Genomic DNA, 20,786 nt, shown 5'->3' with positions numbered 1-20,786 from the left:
ATTAAGTTTTCTTCAAAACTTATTATTGCATATAAATTGACTTTTTAAAAATTATCCTGCATTGGCAATAGGAAAAAAAGTCCCAATAACTTATAAAGACATTTTTTTTCTTACACTATACAAAGCTGCTATTTGGATATCCTAAAATCCAATTTTTGTGTGTAGATTTAATTGCATAGTAATCCAGTCCCCAAAGAACATCAAAGGCCATTCTCCCCCTCTTTACCAAGATTTCAATTGCTCTCACCAACTAGTAAGTTTAAAGCATGATCAAATTTGTTCTTCAATCACTTGAGCCCTATTAATGAACTATTCTGCATGCTCACTCATCCATTCTAAGATTCTGCAACTTCTTTGAGATATCTTCAAGAGGAATCTATAAAGACATCTTTGATTGCAAGACGGCTCTGGGGTAAACTTTATCAACACTTGCTTTGCTACCCCAGAGGACAACAGGTGACATGATCCAAGGTAAGTCAAAGCTAATTTTTGTTTTTTGTAGATGAATAAACTGTTTTTCAAAACTATAGCCAACATATCATAGACTGCTTGTCTAATTTAACAATCTGATGTCAAATACTGATTTTTTTTCCAGGAAAAGATGCATTATTCAAGGACATTTCTTGGGTTCTACCACATTAAAAATGAAATGGACGAGAAAGAGAGAAAAAGAAGGATGGGAGGAAGGAGGAGAGAAAAAAAATCATCCGCCCTGGAGTAACCAAAACAGAATCACTGAACGCCAACATTATAGAGCAAAAAAGGAAACTTACCATTCTCACTGTCGGACTTGTTTTCATGCTCCGTATCTGTCAGGGTGAGGGCTGAGTTGGACCGACTTGATAGGCAGGAGCTGCGGCCTGATTTGACCCCCCTGCCCCAAAGTCTCATGGCATGCTCTGGGGACATCACTGCTTCATTTTCAGTATCGGCATCTGACCCTGCACTGATAGAGTAACCTCTGTGGGGGAGCCCCATTTCCGCACAAAATGCCAGTCCTCTTCGAGTTGCTGGTTCACAAACTCCTAACTGCCTTAGGGTAAAATTCTGTCCTAATTAGGGGGAAAAAAAGATAACAACTAGTGAGTATGCGTTCAGTGTTAGTTTCTTTTATTTATTTATTTTTTTAAGAATGTCTTTCTGAAATAAACACTCAAACATTCAGGCTTTTCAGGGATCAGCACCAGGCATTTACAGTAGCGTCACATGGCAGTGGGTGCAATTATGGGAGGAGAGCGGGGCCCCAACTTAGAGCTCCTTTGTCAACTATTTAAGCCCATACGCACCTCCAGAGAGATGGGCAAGTAAAGTGGCCCCAACCATGAGAACTCGACCCTGAGAAAGGATTAATGCAGTGACACAATTTTGTTTAGCAGACTTGTGAGGCAATAGAAGTTGTCAGAATTATTTTCTGTGTCCTGGCTCCAGTCTTAATAAAATTTTCCCACCCAGATGTCACTCCTTTGGAAGAGAAGAGGTTCCCTTCAAGGATAAGTTATTCATACAGTAGAAACAGGAGTTTGGTCATTCTTCTTACATTTTCTCACCTTAACTTAGCAATCAATATAATACATAGTATTTTGTATATATGTATGTATGTGTATGTGTATACACATTAAATTTTGGAGTATAACGTCTAAAAAATTTGCTGCACATTTTGTACATTTTTGACTTTCTAGGCTTTCTGCTTTAATACATACCTGAAAACATCTGTATTGATCAGAGTAAACCAATCTTTGCAAATCAAGTGCACTCTAAAAATAAAGTGGGAGTATTACGTATTTAAAAATTAATGATAAAATCAAGTTCCCTGAAAAATAAATGGCTGTGAACTCTGCAGGCCTTTACTAATAAATTGAGCATAATAAAACTCATGACACTGCAATAACTTAAAGCAAAAGTGTTTAAATTAGGTGACACTTTAAAGACTGCTGTTATTAATGACTTTTCCAATCTTGTATTTATTCTGGAAATTTCGCGTTCTATAATATTGTGGATGAGAAGAGCGAGAAAAATGTTTGCCTGTAGTGTATACATAAAGCTTTTCCATTTCTTGTCTCTCATTGACATGGTAGAGTATGAGATTTAGGTGCCAATCGGAATCAAAATATATATAAAGAATAATAACATACAAAGACTGATTTAAATGCTACCATCTCATAACCAAACCTTTTAAGAATATTAAGCATTTATATTACTCATAGTTTTGATTTCCCTACTTCTACCTCTTAAATCTGTGAACATTTTAATGCTGATAGGCTGATATGAGAAACATACATTATATTTTTTGAAAGAGGGTATTATAAATTATTTGTGATAAAATGATAACATGTTGAATCTTCTCAGAAATAAATCAAACCTAATGGACAATGTAGTAAATATTGGGTTGTAAAGACATTAGCACCCTTCAGGCCTCCGCACATTTTAACTAGTGTGGTTAATTGCTTTATTGCTGTGGTCATATCAGACGTTGGAATCAGCTTCATCTCAGTCAGACTTCCAAATGGATTCCAACAATAACATTCATAAATAATGAAAAGCAGTTGCTACAATTAGCTGCAAATCAAACTGTGCTTATCAGAGAGATGTGAACAAGTATCTGAACCGAAACGTATGTCAAAAAAAAAGAAGTAAAAGAAGAGGAAAAAAAGGAAAAATGGCCTGCACATTGAACAGTGAGAAAGTGGGCAAGCTCACTGAGATGAGACACAGTATTGTCAGTAGGTTAAAATCATTATTGCAGATTATACTTGTGAAAGTAAATCTGAACAAGGTCAGCGTCCACATGGACAGTTAATGGAATTGCTGCGGAAGAGCTTAACCACCGATATTCACATGTCACTTGTAACATAGAGAGGACTCTAAAACATCTAGATATTGCCATCAAACATGCTGATTTTTCAAAATAAGAATGCAAAATAATTTTTTTTTTTTTTTGAGATGGAGTCTTGCTCTGTCCCCCAGGCTGAAGTACAGTGGCTCCATCTTGGCTCACTGTAACCTCTGCCTCCGGGGTTGAAGTAGTTCTCCTGCCTCATCCTCCTAAGTAGCTGGGCTTAGCAGGCACCTGCCACCACGCCTGGCTATTTTTTGTATTTTGAGTAGAGATGAGGTTTCATCAGGTTGGCCAGGCTGGTCCTGAGCTCCTGACCTTGTGGTGCGCCCGCCTCAGCCTCCCAAAGTGCTGGGATTACAGGCGTGGGCCACCGCACCCAGTCCAAAACAATTTTTAAAGAGGGAAAAATAAATAAGAGCCTCTGCATTCTTCCTCTATTTTAGAGTGGTGCCCACATTCAGAAATAAAAAGAAAAGAGTAATTAAAAGACAGTAACAACTACCTTTCTAATCTCTACAATGTGGCTTGAAACATTTTCCACGTGATTGACTTCACACTATTGCCATCTTGATGCAAAAATCTATGAGGTGAAGGAAGCAGAAAACTGCAATCTTTATTTGTTATCCAGGTATGTAAACACAGGTCACTTTGCAACTAAATACACAACATGTCATCCCTATGAATTGATACGTGTATCCCAAACTCTGTAAGCACCTGACCCTCTGAAGTCAATGTCTTACAATGATTCAAAACTCTCCAGGGCTGCTTCTGAAATGAAGCTATGATGCAAGCATGACTGCAGGAATCCCTGTTGGATTTCCTTACTGAATTAAAAAGTTTGTTTTAGTTTCCCCTGGGAAAGAAAACTAAACTTGGCCTCAGATGGACCCAAGTAAAAGTCACTCACTAGCTCTGTTTAAGTCACTTCACACTCTGTTTTTTCATGTTTCATGCCTGTCATGAGTTGGTTTAGGAGATGGTTTATGTAAATGTGACTCACACAAAAAAGGGCTAAATGAAAAAAATGACTTAAAAAATAAATACCTTGACAAACGTAATTAATAATCACAGAGAAGTGTATAGTTTGAGAGTAGGGAGAGGGTCATTTTCAACTCATTTTCCAAGAGCTACACCACCACCAAAGTTAAGTTTTACTTAAGTAACTGCTTTTATTCAAAAATACCCCTATTCCAGACCTCTCTTAGTACTTCAAATTCTACTGTTGTCAATTCTCCTCAATGGTTAAGAAATTTTTATTTTTAGGATCCCTTAGTTTAATGCAAACACCCCTAGAAAGATCTCACCTTAAACTAGAATAAATTAGTCTATTCGATTATTTCTTGCAATCTAGCAATGTTTAGCAAGATAGGCTACACTTATGGAAAACATCTGCAGTTTTGACAAGCACAGAGAAGGTGGAGAGGAGAAAGCTCCCTGACTGGAAGAAGAGGTATAGAGGAGGGTGGGAGGACTGAACTGAGCTGGGCTTGTAGTGGGGAGGGTTTTATGGCAGTGCAGAGAAGTGGGAAGAGGCAGGAGGACAAGGCAACAAGATGCCCCTGGGGCCAGGCTCAATACTGCACAATCCCGTGTAAAGTCAGCTTTGGCTTCAAGGAACAATACTTCATTCACATTTTCCACGTTTTCTCTAGATTGGAAAAGCCATGTTCTTTGCAGTAGTTCTAACATTGCCTTAATTTCTTTCTTTGCCTTTAACAGTCTTTATATTAATTCTATTTGGCCAAGACTGGCAAAATAAGTATTTGTCTCTTGCACGCTGAATTCTGGTAACCTTGATTAGCAGGACCAACAAGAGTTTCCCATTACAATTTGAAACAGGGCCAAAACAATAAATTGTAGCAAGAACAAAGTATACCTGAGGATGGAATGCACTGTGATTAAAAGGCAAAGTTAGCTTGGATTGTATTAGGCATTTTTGTTTTATGACACTCAAAAATGTGAAAATCTAGAAAAGGAAAACTTAATAAACACAACGTTGGTGGGTTGTGTTAGTTTTTTTTAAGTTCACATTTTTAGAAAATGAGTGAGGGTATTTGACAAAGTAGAAAGGATGGCATAACAAACGAGGTTGGCACACAGCACAGCTCCCTCTTTAATAAAAGAAGAGGATTGGGAAAACGGGTTAGCTATTCGTCCTTTCTCTCAGTGTCTATAACCTAGTCAGAGCAGTGAGGGATTTTTCAGAGCTGCAATCAGAGCAATGTTCACCAATGGGCAACACGTCTACCATCTCTTGTATGAGAAAAAGATTCTACCCAAGGGACAGCCCAGAGTTACACAAGAAGACGAAAACACCCTTTGGGGAAGGCATTCTCCCCTTGCTAATGTCTGGATTACTCTAATGTCTAGATTTGACTTTCTCTCATTCTCTCTCGGTCTCGTTTGTCCCTTTAAAAAAAAATAGCTTCATTGAAACATAATTCACATACCACAAAATGTACCCATTTAAAGTGTACGATTTAATGGTTTTCAGGATACTCACAGAGCTCCGCAACTATGGCACATTAATTTTAGAACATTTTTATCACCCCAAAAAGAACCTCATATCAATTATCAGCTACCTTCTATTTCCCCTTATCCCTCCCACCCCCAGCCCTAGGCAACCACTCATCTACTTCCTATCCTGGACATTTCAAATAAAGAAGATCCACAATATGTGGTCTTGTGTGACTGGTTTCTTTCACTTAGAATAATGTTTTCAAAGTTCTTCCATGTCATAGCATGCATCAGTACTCCATTCCTTTTTATGGCTGAGTAATATTCCACTGTATGGACACACCATCGTTTATTTATCTACTCACAGGTTAATGGACATTTGAGTTGTGTCCACTTTTTTTTACTATGATGAGAATGCTTCTAGGAACATTCCTGTACAAGTTTTCGTGTGTACGTATGTCCTCCTTTCTCTTGAGCACATACCTAGGAGAGGAATTGCTAGGGCATACGGTAAATCTGTGTTTAACCTTTTGAGGAACTACCAGAGTGTTTTCCACAGTGACTGCGCCATTGTAGAGTCCCACGAGCAGTGGATGAGGGTTTTAATTCTGCACATCTTCGCTAACACGTGGTATCATCTACCGGTTCTCTTTTATACCACATTTTACGTAGAATTTGGGGTTTGCAATAAGGGCTTAAAATATAGGTCACCGGTATTGAAATTTAGAGGGCAAACAAGAATCATTGAAAAGCAGCTGATTCTGTGAGTCTGCTATACAAATCCACTATGATTTTATTCTATCATCTTTTCTTTGCCTTCCATTATGCCGCTTTTATTCTGTGTAAAATACTTTTCTATTAAAATCAGAAATATCATTTAGCATAGAAAATCTACCTTTGGAATTACATCCTATAGAAATAAAATCACCTGATCTTAAATATACAGAATGGTTATTTAAACAAGTTGTTTACTATAGCATTGTTGCAAAATTTTAAATAACCCAAATATTTGCCAGAAAGGGAATGCCTGAAAAGCTGCATACCCATGCCGTGGAACACTGTGTGGTTAGCATAAAGAAAGCATTGGACCCATGTCTTCGGATCTAGAGGGAAGATCATTTATATACATTTTAAGTAAAAAAAAAAAAATACATGTTATAGAATTGTATATATCGTATAATCCCACCTTTGGAAATTAAGGAAGAGGACTCACAGGTTATATAAGTGCTTATGGTTTTAAGTTTGAATAACGGTGAGGAATGAGATACATAACTATTATAATGGGTCATTTAGAAAAGGTTGTAAATGAAGGAAATTAGTAATTTTCTATTTTATAGTTTAAAATTTTTACCTTCCATAATTATTTCAATAATTTAAAAACACAATAAAGAAAAAATTAAAGCCTATCTTCTTTCTAAAAACCAAATATATTTTCTTGATTTGCTGTTTAATAGCTTCTATTCCGTAATTAGAAATTAAATTTATTGCCTTTTCTAGGGGAAGCTCGGTTTTAAAAGAAAAACTGTGTAAGATACATGGGAGCATGTTTCCCTCTCCATTTCAGTCCTTCCCTTTTTATCATATATGGGTTGTTTTAAAGAATAACCATTCATTTCTCCTACAGTAACTACCCTAAAACTGAATACAGAAAATGAATGGATGAATAAACATAAATTTAATGCACAGAAATAAAACAATCTATAGCTGCCTTTAATTATTTTCCTTGGTTGTTGTGAGCTTGAATGGAATTATTTATTCTCAGGCATGGAGTGACTTTCCTCCATCAGTCAAGCAGACATAAAACTACAAATTGGGAAAGCATTTCTTATTAGGTGTTTGTTCAATCAGCGGCACCACCATGCTATCCAGAGTTCTCTCTTTTGCTGTATTTGCAAAATGGTAAGAAGCTTCCACAACAAAATAAGTATATGTAATTTTATTTCCAAATGCATATTTTATGGGAGACTCCAAACTCTTTAACCGTTTATGTTAAATGTGTCCCCATTTGAACAAAATACCCATTCTTGAACATGCAATATAAATTTTACGGAGGGTACAAATCTTTATTCATGAGGCCCGACAAAAAACTCTTTTAAGAAATTAATGTAAAGTCCCACCAAATACTCAATTTATCTATTAATATGTTGCTAATACTCATAACCACATATTGATACCCATAAATTTCCAGCGGACATTGAAAACGACCACTGCATACCATAATCTAATTTACTACTCAGAACACAAGTCTAATGGAAGCCATTGCAGGATATTTCCTGGGCAATCATCACAAATGTAGCTTTCAATGGAAATTCCAGGTTGGGCCCTAAGGTGAACTTGAGGAGGTATGTGAGAAAGGGAAACCCTACTTATATTTGCAAGCTGAGAAGGCAGGACTAGAATGAATGGCCCCGGAAAATGCATTTTCTTCAAGATAAAATTTGTGGGGCCTCCAGCGGAGGTCAAACATATGGATATTGAATGGAAGGTTTGGTGGCCCCAGTGAGAAAAATTAGGTTGTGAGTTGGCTGACATATAAAGAAAGAGTGTGTCTTAGGCCTGGAAATAAAGGATTTAATGGGCAACCATAAAAAGAGCGTTAGCAACCATTTGTAATTAAGAAATAACTTTAAAATAGTTTTTTTTTTTTTTTAAATAAAAAACATTTTGAAAATAAATTTGCTTCCTATTTTCCCTTAGAAATGACTTCTTTAGAACAATCCAGGGCCCGGCAATGATAATACGACCGCAACGTATCTGCTGATATCTGATGGTCGAACTGCAGTAGGTATTGGTATAAATATGCCTATGGTTCTGCATAAAGCAGCAGGTGTTTAATAATTGCGACTGAAATGGCGCCGCGGTGATTCACACTGTGGATCCAAAACAGGCAACGTGGCAAGGAACCAGATACAAGTTGAGCAGTAAGCTGGGGCTCAAGACATCAGACCAATAAAGGCCGAGGCAGGGGGAAAGGATTACCCCCACTGCGTCCTGAGAAGGGCTGTAAGCTACGTCTATCTACTCACACCTTCTGGTAGGTAATCCACAAAGCAGGTTGGCCGCCAAGCCTGAAAGAAGCCCTTGCCTACTTAACAGCCAAAATTAGTTAACCATCAGTTAGGCAGGGGAGCTAAAAGAGGGAGCTAAGAGGAAAACCATTAACGTGAAACAATGATAAACTAGAGCTATTTAACTTGTGTCTTTAAGTACAGAAATGTAAGGTTGAGTAAACATGACCATCTAAATCCTTTAATCCTGCTGCTGACATTTATAGTGACTGAGAAGGATTAATCATTTTGATCTCTAAATGAATCATTTTAAGCAGTTAATATTTAAAAGTAATAAACTTTGGAGTTGCAGTAATTAGCCCAGAGGATCTGATTAATGCTTCAGGTTTTTGTCTCTTTTCATAAAACCTGATTCTCACAAAAATAAGCTTTCGCAGTACCAGTATTTCAGAAAACATGAAAAGAGGTTTCAGATTCTTTTCGTTTTTGTCTGATGACAGAGGTGAGGGGGAACACTGGGGAAATGAAAAGTTTTGGGTCTAACTGGAAATTCATAGCAGCATTAAGTGCTGAATGGTAGGACCATATGGTCATATTTCTTTTGAAGTCTAGGATCAGTTCCCATTATTCACTATAATGGCATCCAAGACTAAACTAAATCTCAGTCTTTAAAATTAAAAGCATTTTCCTCTTGGCTCTCAAATCTTCCTCTTTCACAATTTCCAATATGTCTGAATGGTTAATAGATTTTCAGAATGCAAAAAATACAAATAAATAAAATAAAAATAAGAAGAGTAAGAAAAATAATGTATTCCATTTCACATCCAATATAGAATAAAATGGTGCTGAGACATTACTATTTTAATCAAAAGAGTTATTGATACTATTTTTACATCTGCCCAATGCTACCAGTGACATTCCAAAACTATATGTACAACCTTCATGTTATGTATTTAAGAAATATGATTTCAATACTTTTGACCTATCTGGAACATATAATATATAGAAACACTTAAAAACTACTTATAATTTTAGCAATATTCTAATAAAACTGCCCCCCTAAGGTAATCTATATTTAAGAACTTAAAAGGGGTTCTTTTTAATTTGGAAATTGATGAAAATATTGGAAGACCTGGTCCCATCTATGACACCAACTCTTTATTCCCTCAGTACAATCCTGGATATGTTGTATGTGGTATTATCTTAATTGACAAAATGCCTTTATCCCGCAAAACATTATAGTGCAATGACAGCAGAGGCTGTTTTTTAAAGATTGTGGTTGTGGTTCAGTAGAAACAGTGCAACTCTGCTCCTAGCACCAAATCAAATCTCACCCCTGTAGAATCTGGGAAAATATAAACGCAAAACTTTCCATGTTCAACTACAGTTATTTGAACATACTGAGTTTTGTGTTTTTTTGCATTTATTACTATTTAGGTAAATTTCATAAGCAGTGAAATACATAGATCTAAAGTGGATACTTGCATGAGTTTCAACAAATGTACCCGTGACCCCAAGCAAGATAAGGCACTTCTCCATCACTCCCACAAAGTTCTCCTATACTCAGTCAATCCCCACCCCACAGGCAACCACTATTCAGATTTCTTTTACAGCAGATTAGTTTTGTCTGTTCTTGAACTTTATATAAATGGAGTCATACAGGATGTACTTAGGATCCTTTTGCTCAGTAGATCTTTGAGATTCTTCCATGTTATTGCAAACATCTATAGATCACTCTTTTGTCTTGCTAACTCGTGTTCTATTGTATTAACATACAATTGTTATATCCATTCTCTTGATGATTCCAGTATGGGCCTATTATGAATAAAGCTGCTATGAACGTTAAGATTTTATTCACTTTGGGTAAATACTAAGAAGATGAATTGCTGGGTCCAGGGGTGTTATTTTTAACTTTAGATAAAAAACTGTCCAACAGTTTCCAAAGCAGTTGTGTCGTTTGACATATGAAAGTTTCAGCTGTTCTACATCCTCATCAATATTTGGTGCTGTGGATCTTCTTAATTTTAGTCATTCTAGAGGATGAGTGGTAGTATTTCATTGTAGTTTTAATTTTCATTTCTCTGATGGCTAATGGTGTTGAGCATTTTTTAACAAGCTTATTAGTCACTTGTGTGTCTTTTCTGTGATGTTCCTATTAAAAGACTTTTGCCCATTTTAAAATTGGGTTATTTATATTTTGTTATTGATTTGTAGAAGCTCTTTATATATTCTAGATACAAGTCTCTGTGACAGATAGATAGATAGATAGATAGATAGATAGATAGATATAGATAGACAGACAGACAGACAATAGATAATTTTCTCCCAGATTGTGGCTTGGCTTTTATTTTCTTAAAGGTAATGTCTGATAAGCAAAACTTTTTAATTTTGATGAACTCCAGTTTATCAATTTTTTTCTTTTATATTTGTTCCTCTTATGACCTTTCTAAGATATCTTTGTCTATCTCACGTTTGTGATGATATTTAAAAACATATGTAACTTTTAACTGTGGTTTTCTAATAGAAATTAGAAAGATGAAAGAGAAGAGTAGAAAAATTATTGAAATTTGGTTCTATTTTTTTTCTAGACCTAGAACTCATCAGCTGTTGTCTGAGTGACCATTTTAACAAGTTTGAGTCTCATTATTCCTCATGTATACAATGGATTCAGGGGATCTCAAAGATCTCCCAACCATATGAGTTTATGAAGAGGCAGAAAAAAGGCAGCACAATGGAACATGAAGGAAAAAAAAAAGCTAAGAATAACAGTATTAAGAGTCCAAGGAGAAAAAATTGAAAAGAAGAAGTTAAAATTTCCTTTAGCACTGGGGAATTTTGGTTTATATTTCATCCCTAAAATAAATCAAAAGCACAATGCCATGTTTTGATCTGGCTCCTCCCTTACACACCATATCTGGAGTTCAACCTGAATTGAAAACCAAGCCACCAGGGCAGTGGGGACATTAAAAAGCTAGATCTGGCCATCTCAAATGGTGCTTTTCTTCTCTAACCCCCAATGTGTAGAACCAACCTGTTGCAGTTCCAAAGCAGGAATAATTTTTTTTTCCTTTGATCTTTTGACTGAAAATTGGAAAGTGTTCCTTCACAACCCCACTCTCCAAATGCAAATTCTGTGAATATTTTACAGCTTTCTTTCTCTCTTTCTCTTTTTCTTTCCTTTTTTCTTTCCTTCTTTCTCTCTCTTTTCTTCCTTTCTTTTTTGTTGTTATTTATTTCACATACTTTAATGAGAGCTTTTGTGTAAAGTTTTGAGTACAGCTATTCATGAATTGCTTTTTTTGTTTGTTTGTTTTTTGGCTTCTTCCTAAGCCAGAATCTTAAAAACTATATAGGAAGTTCTCACTTTAGGAATTTGTTGGGTTTAGAAGTTAATAAGGATCAGTATGTATTTTCCCATGAAAACAACATGGAGGATGCAAGATGGGACACACAGGTCTTTAAGTTATGTGTCTGAATGAAGAACTGGATGAATTGTACTCTAGAGCATGGCTTCCATGTGTCTCTGAAAAAAATGTGCCAACCAGGAAGATCTCGCTTACGGTAAGCCTCTTCCATTGATTTTCTGCTTACCAAGCAGGGAGAAACTTCTTGGTGAATCCCCCAGATATATGAATACTCAATGAAGGATGCCAAGATAGGGGCTGTATAGTAGGGATGTAAAACTTGGGATTAGCTATCACCTTTTCCACACTAATAGGAAAACCAATTCTCCTTTTCATGTTTACTGACCATGTGAATTTCTCTTTATGCATGCTATTTCCCATTGGCATGTTTATCTTTCTGTTTTCAAATTATAATTGTCACTCCATATATTATAGATACAGACATTATATATGTCACAAGAATTATAAATATATTTCCCAATATAGTGATTTTGTTTCTGGGTATTTTAATTTACATATAAAAGGTTTAAAATTTTAAAACTAATCATTTAAGTCTGTCTTTTCTTCTGGGTTTTCTGTTAGAAATATTCCAATTTTCTATTAGAATATTTTCCCCTACTCCTGAAGTGTACATAGAGTCCCTGGGATGGGCTGTGTGGATTCAAACTACTTTCTTCTTGCCACCTTTATTATAAGGACCGGAAAGCAAAAATAGCAAATGCTTCATCTTCTTGTGCAGCTAAGTATGGTCATGTATAACAGCTCTGAAAAGAGAGAGGAAGCGAGAAGTCTCAAGGGAGTAAAATGAAATAGTCCAATGTAGAGAAGGCCTTCCCACCTGTGTGTTCATTCTTATTCCAACAGGAATATGAAAGCACACCTACCACCTGGGCACCAAGGGGACAAAAGCTACCTGCTAAGAATGACAGAGCTGAAAAAGATAGAGAGATGCCTTAATGGTATTGTTAAGCCCTGGCTAGACAGTCTATCTCTGGACTTCTTGTTTTATAAGAAAATGATTCTCCTCAGTTTTTAAGCTGAAGCTTTCTGCTACTCATGGCTCAAGTCATTCCTATCTTACTCAGTCTCCCAAATTAACTTCTAGAATTCTTGCTTTATTTTTTACATTTGTCTTTAATCCATCTTAATTTATTTTTGAATATGCTGAGAGATATGGGTCCAATTTTATATTCTTCCAGATGGATAACCAGTTGTGCCAGTACCATTTATCAAATCCACTGAATAGAAAAATCATTTTTTTGTTTTATGTTAAATTTCCCTATATACTAGGATCTGTTTCTGAAATTTTCATCTATTCCATGAATCTACTTGTCTTTATTTATGCCAATATCATATAGACATGATTGTAGCAGCTTCATCATACTTTAGAAAATACTTATTAAGGCCATTTTGTCCACACTATTTGACTTTTACATATGGTTTTGACTATTTCCAGCCATTTGAAAATATGAATCTTATGATCGCTTGAATTTTAAGATGAATTTGAAAATCACTCACTCCAATTAAATTTAACCCTAACCCACTGGAATTTTATTTGATATCCTTAACTTCTATGCATTCATTTGGGGAAAATTGATATTCTTAAGGTATCACCTTCCCATCCAAAAACATTGTTTATTTATTTAGATCCTGTTTTATGTCTTTCAGTAATATTTCATAGGTACCTTCATATTAAGTGCCATATCATGCTTGCAAAATTTATTCCAAAGAATTTTATAGTGTCGCCTTTCTGACAAGGATTTTTTTTCTGACTTCCAAGTAGTAGATATTAGTAACAGGTATCAGGCATTATTCTAAGCAGCTTATATATATTAACTCATTTTACCCTCAACAAACTACAGCACAATCTATGAATAATAAAAATAGATGCATAGAGAAATCATGTAACTTGTCCAAAAAAGTTCCTTGGTCAAGATTATGTAACCTGCCAGTCAGCTAAGGCAAGGCAGACCTGGGATTGACACACAGGTCATCTGAATTCAGAACATACACTCTCAACTACTATACTATATGTTCTACACTGCCTACGTATTTATTTTGTATTCATCCAAATACAAAATTGACTTCAAATTCTTTTTTTTTACTTTCTAGAGACACATGGTTTTTGTATGCATACAACCACATCTTTAACAAAAGTACTGATTTTAACTTTTTCCAAAACATATATCAATTGTTTAATTTTCTTATTACAATTGCAAAAACATCTAAAACAATTTTGAATAGTAATTGTGAGAATAGGTAAATCTTTCTTATGTTCCTATTTCAATTGAAATGTCCTAGAATCTCACGTTTTAGAAATGCTGTTTAACTTCTTGAATGATCATCTTAAATATTACTACCACACTGAAGTGTTTTTTCTTCTTGTGAGTTTATTTGAATAAAGAAAGGTTTCTAACTTTTTTCCAAAACCTATAAATCATCTATTGATAAGATCATGTTTTTCTACTTTGATTTATTAATCTAATTATGTTAGTAGATTTCTGAACACTGAAAAATCCTTGCATAATCAGCAAGGATTAGTAACCACTTGGTTATTAATTTGGTCTAGCATATTATTCTTTTTATATATTGCTGGATTCTTAAATACAAATACTTGTTTGGAATTTTTGCATTCAATTTGGAAAAGCAATTTTGGTATGTAAAGCAATTTATTTATGATTTCTGTTTTTGTACTATTCTAATCAAGTTTTGTTATTAAAGTTACACCAACTTCATAACATGAACTTTGATGCCTTCCGTCTGTTGTGAAGGATCATGGTGAATAGTTTTTTAAACAGTAAACTTAGCTGTACTTTGAAGGTTATGTAAAATTTACCTAGGAACATATCTGGCCCTTTTAAATGGTCTCTCTTTTAATTACCTTCCTCATCTTGTCTGAAATAATTGGTGTTGACAAGTTTGCTCCATGTTCTGACATCTTTTGGGGTTAATCATATTTTCTGAGAAAAAATAAATTCCTCTAGATTTTTCAAAGTTATTGCTTGGAAAAGCACCTTTTAATTGTTACAGTCTTTTTAGGATCTTTCCTTATTTTTGTTCTCATTTCTTAATGAGGATCAAGACTATTTTATTAGTCTTTTAAAAGACCTCGCTGTTTTGCTTCTTTTAAATTTCAATTATATCTTATGTACCTCTTCCTACTTCCTCTGATTTATTTTCCTGATATTGTACTCATTTCTTCCTCTTCTTCTTCTTTTTCTGAGATGGAGCCTTGCTCTGTCATCCAGGCTTGAGTGCAGTGGCGCAATCTTAGCTCACTGCAACCTCTGCCTCCCAGGTTCAAGAAATTCTCCTGACTCAGCCTCCCCAGTAGCTGGGATTACAGGCATGCATTACCATGCCTAGCTAGTTTTTGTATTTTTAGTAGAGGCGGTGTTTCTCCATGTTGGCCAGGCTGGTCTCAAATTCCTGACCTCAGCTGAGCCACCTGCCTCAACCTCCCAAAGTGCTAAGATTACAGGAATGAGCCACCACAGCCGGCCTGAATTCATTTCCTAAATGTATAGTACATTCCTATTTTACTGGTCTTTGTTCTTGATTTCTTCACAATGTTTTTCCTATGATCATGACTTTCACTGTCTCCCATACATTTTGGAAGCAGAATTTTCATTGCTCTTGATTGCTTCTTATCACAGTAAAGGGACATCATAATCCAAGAGGCAAAAGTATTTTATTTATCTTTTTGTTATTTATTTCTAATTACCTTTTTGTTGTTTATTTCTAATTTTACTACATTTTGTGATAAAATGTTTTGGCTTATAAAATCTGTTTTCTGAATTTTTTATGTTTCTTTTCGTGGCCACATACATAATCAATTTCTGCAACTATTCCATAGAAATATATAAAATTGTATCATTTCTGACAGTTATAAATTTCTGTATATATAGCTTAGCTAAAATTTTTGATTAATATTATATAATTGCTGTCTTGTTTTTGCCTTTTGGATCTGCCTGATTCTGAAGGAAGTGAATCAAATCTCACCATTAATGTGTTTTAACAATCTTTATTTTTTCTAATAGTTTTTGCTTTATAAATTTAACTACTAAATTACTGTTTAATGTATGCATTTTAAGAGTGTTCTTCTTTCTGCACAGTATGCCTTTTATCACATATCCAATGGTCCTTTTCATCCTGTTGAGTTTTTAATCATAAATTCCATCTTTCCTGATATTGCCATTCCTCCTTTCATTGTGTTTGTATTCACCTATTATATCTTTATTCTCAACCATTTCCTTTACCATTTTAAGCATATGTCTTATAAATATCGATAACTTTTATAAACCAATTGAGTAGTTTATGTCAAACTGCAGTACATTTATTTATTTTACTTTATTTTTTTGAGACAGGGTCTCACTCTGTCACCCAGACTGGAGTGCAGTGGCATGATCTTGGCTCACAGAAACCTCCATCTCACAGTTCAAGCAATTCTTGCGCCTCAACCTCCTGAATAGCTGGGACCACAGGCTCCTGCCACCACACCTGGCTAATTTTTGTATTTTTAGTAGAGACAGGTTTCAGTATGTTGGTCATTCTGGTCTTGCACTCCTAGCCTCAAGTAATCCATCCACCTCTGCCTCCCAAAGTGCTTGGATTATAGGTGTGAGCCACTGTGCCCAGCCAAAATGCAGTACATTTAATTTTAGGTAAAAGGTAATATAGCAGATTTGACTCCTTTCATCTTGTTTTTTGATTATGCATGATTTTACCTGTTTCCTTTTTTCCTTGGAATTGTTTTTGCTAAATTGCTCAGAATGCTACTCAATCCCTTTCCCCCTGCTAATTAGATGGGTCTACTGCATTAATGGTTACCTTCCCATTCTTGATATTCATATTCAAATATAGGTTTATCATTGTTACAATGAATGCAAGATGGCAATTAGTTCCCTCCACTAAAGCTCTATTTCATAACTGTCCCCACTCTCCCTCTTCAGATGAGATGAGAACTTGGAACACTTTTACTTTTCTACTTTCTTCCAACTACTGGATTTTGCTGAGATAGGCAAATGCTTTTAGTTCCAGCCTTCTGTTAAGGTTTTTCTTGTAGTGCTTCTGACACATTTCCAGTTGCTCTGTAATCATCGCTTGAGATTTAACTATATACACTGTATAGTTGCTGTCTCATCATTGCTTCCTCTTCGGAGGTCATGATTCTGATTCAGTTGGTATTTCTTCTTGTGTACCTCCTTAGATGGTGTATGCACATTGTTGACATGGTCTCTGAATCCTAGCATTACTTAAGTATCCTTCATTTACTCTGAGAGATAAATGGTATTGATGGGGTTCAGGACATGCAACCCACAATATGGCATCTTGGCGTTTGAGAGAACAGCAGAAGCAGGAAAGTCACTCTCACCTTCCCCTTGCTCTTCTCCCCAAAGCAGGACATAAGATTCTCATCCAAGAGGTGCCCTTCCTATACAAAGAGGAAGGAACGTCCGAATCTCTGAAGACACAAGGACACAGAGAAGAATCTGAACAAACAGGCCTTGCTCAGTTCTTCCCAGTTTGTCATCATTCAATCCTACACCTTGTGTCCAATCTTACTTCTCCATGACTATCCACTCTTCATCTAACCTTGCAAAAAAATACACAAGTTTACCTGCTTCTTTGGGCATTCGTTTCCTTATGAAGGTTCTTGTTTCACCAAAAACTGACATTAAATGAATTTGTGTGCACTGCTCTTGTCAATCTGTCTTCTGTTATAGGGGCCTCAGTCATGAACCTGGTGACCCATGAAAAATCTCTCCTCTCCTACAGTATCTTCTCTGCAAATAAGATCCCTGGGTTGCAATTTTTTTCTCTCAATAGGTGTTATTCCACTGTTTTCAAGCTTCTATTGTTGCAGATGAGAAATTCATTATTAGTGTTATTTATTTTTAGTAAGTTAAAAAAAAAGTAGGCTAGGCATGGTGGCTCATACAATCCCAGCACTCTGAAAGGCTGAGGCAGGCAGATCATCTGAAATCAGGAGTTTGAGACCAGCCTGGCCAACATGATGAAACCCTATCTCTACTAAAAATACAAAAATTAGCCAGGCATGGTGGCAGACACCTGTAATCCCAGCTACTCGGGAGGTTGAGGCAGGAGAATTGCTTGAACCCAGGAGGCAGAGGCGGCAATGAGCCAAGATCACGCCACTGCACTCAAGCCTGGGCAACAAGAGCAAAACAATGTCTCAAAAAAAAAAAAAATGTAACCTGGATTTTTTCTGTAGAATCTTGTAAACAATTTTTATTTGTTAAAGAATTTTTCTAGCATGTTCTTCAGTTTGTGTGTGTACATGTGTATTGTCTTCTTAATTTTATCTGAATTTCTGTTTTCTGTTTTGAGTTATTTCTTCTACCTGCTCTTCAAAATCATTAACCTCTCTTCTTCAACTAATCTGTTGCCATTTTTAGTTTGTAGATTGTGATTTTAATTTTTTCTCCAGCATTTGGTGGCCATCGTTTGTTCTGTTGTTGTTGCTGTGTTGTTGTTATTGTTCTGGGATTTCCGCACATGTTTTAGTTACAATGTTTTATTTTGGTTACTTTGGTTCCAGTTGTCTTTTCTCCATTGCTCATTTTCATTAAAAGCTTCCTAATCTATTTCTTTTGCATTTTATACCACTTCCTGCATGCTGGGTGCCATTAAATTTCTTGTTTTCCTGAGATGCTTTAAGAAAGAGCTGGAAATCACGGTAGACTCCTGAGACAAACGTCTCTACTCTTGTTAAAAGCCACAGCATTCTTCTTGACCCTCACACTAGGGATTCACCCCATTCCACGTTGTCATCTGGCACGAAAGGGAAAGCACCCGCATCAGCTTGGTCCTTCAGGATCCTAACAGAATTGCAGATCTCATCTAAACCCTTGGTCACTGCTCAGCTCACAAGAGGTAGGGAGTCCGCTGGGAGATGGGTGGATGAGTCTTCATTCAAGCACTGTCATGCCAGAATCTGAGATACATATTTATAAGAACATTCAGACTGCTCCTCTAATGTCTTTTTGTTTCCTTACAAGGATTGTCCTTGGTAAGGGGCAGGTGTAGCATCTGGAACGTTTGCTTACAAGATGGACTAGCCCTCCGAATGTGGCCCATGAGGCAGGTCCGGCAGTGGTGAATCAGAGCTTGTGGGATCTACTTTCCCTCTTCTCTTTCTTCCCTCTCCCCGGTGGAATCCCCCAAACTACACTTGAACTGGCCTTGAACCAGCAAGGGCATGAGGTGAAAAGCAGAAGCCATGCCTGTGAGGGCTGGGGGGCTGCTCAGCACTCCTGATGATGGTAAGAATGAACAGAAGGCATGTCCCAAAGAGGGGAGTTTCTGGGAGTGTAGCCACACTGTCAGGAAAGATCAGAGGTGAGGCACACTTAGAAATCAATTGGTGCCTGTCTTTGTCAACCTGCCTTCCTCCTTCCCTTCCCTTCTTTGCAATTTATTTTCTGTCTTGATTTCAGTTATGTATAAACATAGATATCATGGTGTTTTTCAAATTTAAAAACGGAGTCCTTCCTCTCTGTTGCCATTCTACAAATAAAGAATAAATGGTAATCTTCATATTTTACAATTCTTAAATTCACAACCCCAACACTGATTATTGACTAACTCTCATACACGTTGGGTTAGGGCCACGAAGGTGGTTCTTTTCAGGCTTTTGATTCAGTAAAACAAATGTATTCTTATTTCCAGACACCATCTCTTTTCAGAGTTCATCCTCACGGGCCGCGTTCCTTGTTGGAATTGATAAGCGTTTGGTCAAGAGTACTACAGGCAATGTGCATAGCCCAGAGAGCTGCAGCAGAGGAAAAAAAAATGCTCTTTTATTTTACCACTTCTCCAAAAGCTGTGGGATGATCCTGTGCAGCTGTTTCATAAGAAATTTGCCTGAGATCTGACAGGATAAATTCTCTTCAAAGATGAATAAAAGAAAATAGCATCCAAGAAAGCAAAACCAGCCATTGTTACCTTAACCTCATCCTCACCTACAGAAAGCTCCACAGCTGTTCAGAGAGCAACTATTTCCATCACCAACAAACTACACGAAGAGATTTAAAAAGAGAAAGATCTATGTGAGATCCCGTCAAATTACGCAATTACTATGAAGAGGAAATCGTCCCCAGCATTATACTACCTAAATATACCGTAATTAACGGCAGTCACCTGCCAGTCAGTAAGACCATACAAACCATTAAAATCAAGTTTGATAATTCAACATAAAATTGGTCAATTAAAAATATAAAAACATCATATTTCTCTATTTGAATTCTCCATGTAATTGTGCCAACAGAGACCCTGCTTGTCCTCTCCTCCAGCCGAAGCTGCATTTCCCTGTGTCATTCAAGGAGGAAATGGATATAGGACTCACTGGCTGTTTTAAAACGCTACACACAAGGTAAATTAGCATGACTCTTTGGAATTGTTTCAAAGATATTTGGCGACTATGAATGTTTTTAATCTTTCATTTTTATTACGTGTGTGATGTCAGGAGCTGTGGCAGGAAGCACATTTTGTCGATTAAATAATTAATCCCATAGCATAACAGTCCGTGAGGAAAAATTGACATTTGTCAGCTTCAAAGAAAATGAAAGCCTGGAAGGATTTTTCATTATGCTTGCTCAAGGAAAACATAGTCTGATAGCAGACTTTCCTTACTCATTTCTCTCTTACACCTACCACTCCCGCTACAAATACTCCTCATATCAAACCACAGGAAGGAAAAAGTATCTGCAACGCCACCCTCACACTCATCCTCATTCACCCGATTACAGAATCATATCAATTTTATTTCCTAAATACGCCTTCAGTTTGCACGCATCTCCCTATCCACACTGTGAACATTTTAATTCAAAATTGACTGAAATGGGCTGGGCTTGGTGGTTCATGCCTGTAATTTCAGCACTTAGGGAGGCCTGAGTAAGAGGATTGCTTGAGGCCAGGAGTTTGAGACCAGTCTGAGGAACAAGCAAGACCCCGTTGAAAGAAAGAAAGAAAAGAAAGAAAAGAAGGAAGGAAGGAAGGAAGGAAGGAAAGAAGGAAGGAAGGAAGGAAGGAAGGAAGGAAGGAAGGAAGGAAGGAAGG

At 36.4% G+C, this 20,786-nt stretch overlaps 1 protein-coding gene across 9 annotated transcripts in view; it reads right to left on the bottom strand.

Annotated features, from left to right (window-relative positions):
• Window positions 1-20,786, bottom strand: part of TENM3 (teneurin transmembrane protein 3) — a 471,979-nt gene that overhangs the window by 447,222 nt on the left and 3,971 nt on the right. For 8 of the 9 annotated variants that reach the window (XM_032298890.1, XM_032298888.1, XM_032298892.1 and 5 more), the window contains exon 2: window positions 774-1,052. In XM_032298890.1, the coding sequence (XP_032154781.1) occupies window positions 774-1,052 (279 nt within the window). The remainder of the gene's footprint in view (window positions 1-773; window positions 1,053-20,786) is intronic. The other variant, XM_032298897.1, reaches the window with a different exon arrangement.

The sequence above is a fragment of the Sapajus apella genome, unplaced genomic scaffold (assembly GCF_009761245.1).
Source record: "Sapajus apella isolate SASKATOON/1434 unplaced genomic scaffold, GSC_monkey_1.0 scaffold39, whole genome shotgun sequence".
Lineage (NCBI taxonomy): Eukaryota > Metazoa > Chordata > Mammalia > Primates > Cebidae > Sapajus > Sapajus apella.
Note: the sequence above shows the minus strand (reverse complement) of the source record. Positions and strands in the feature narration are given on the sequence as shown.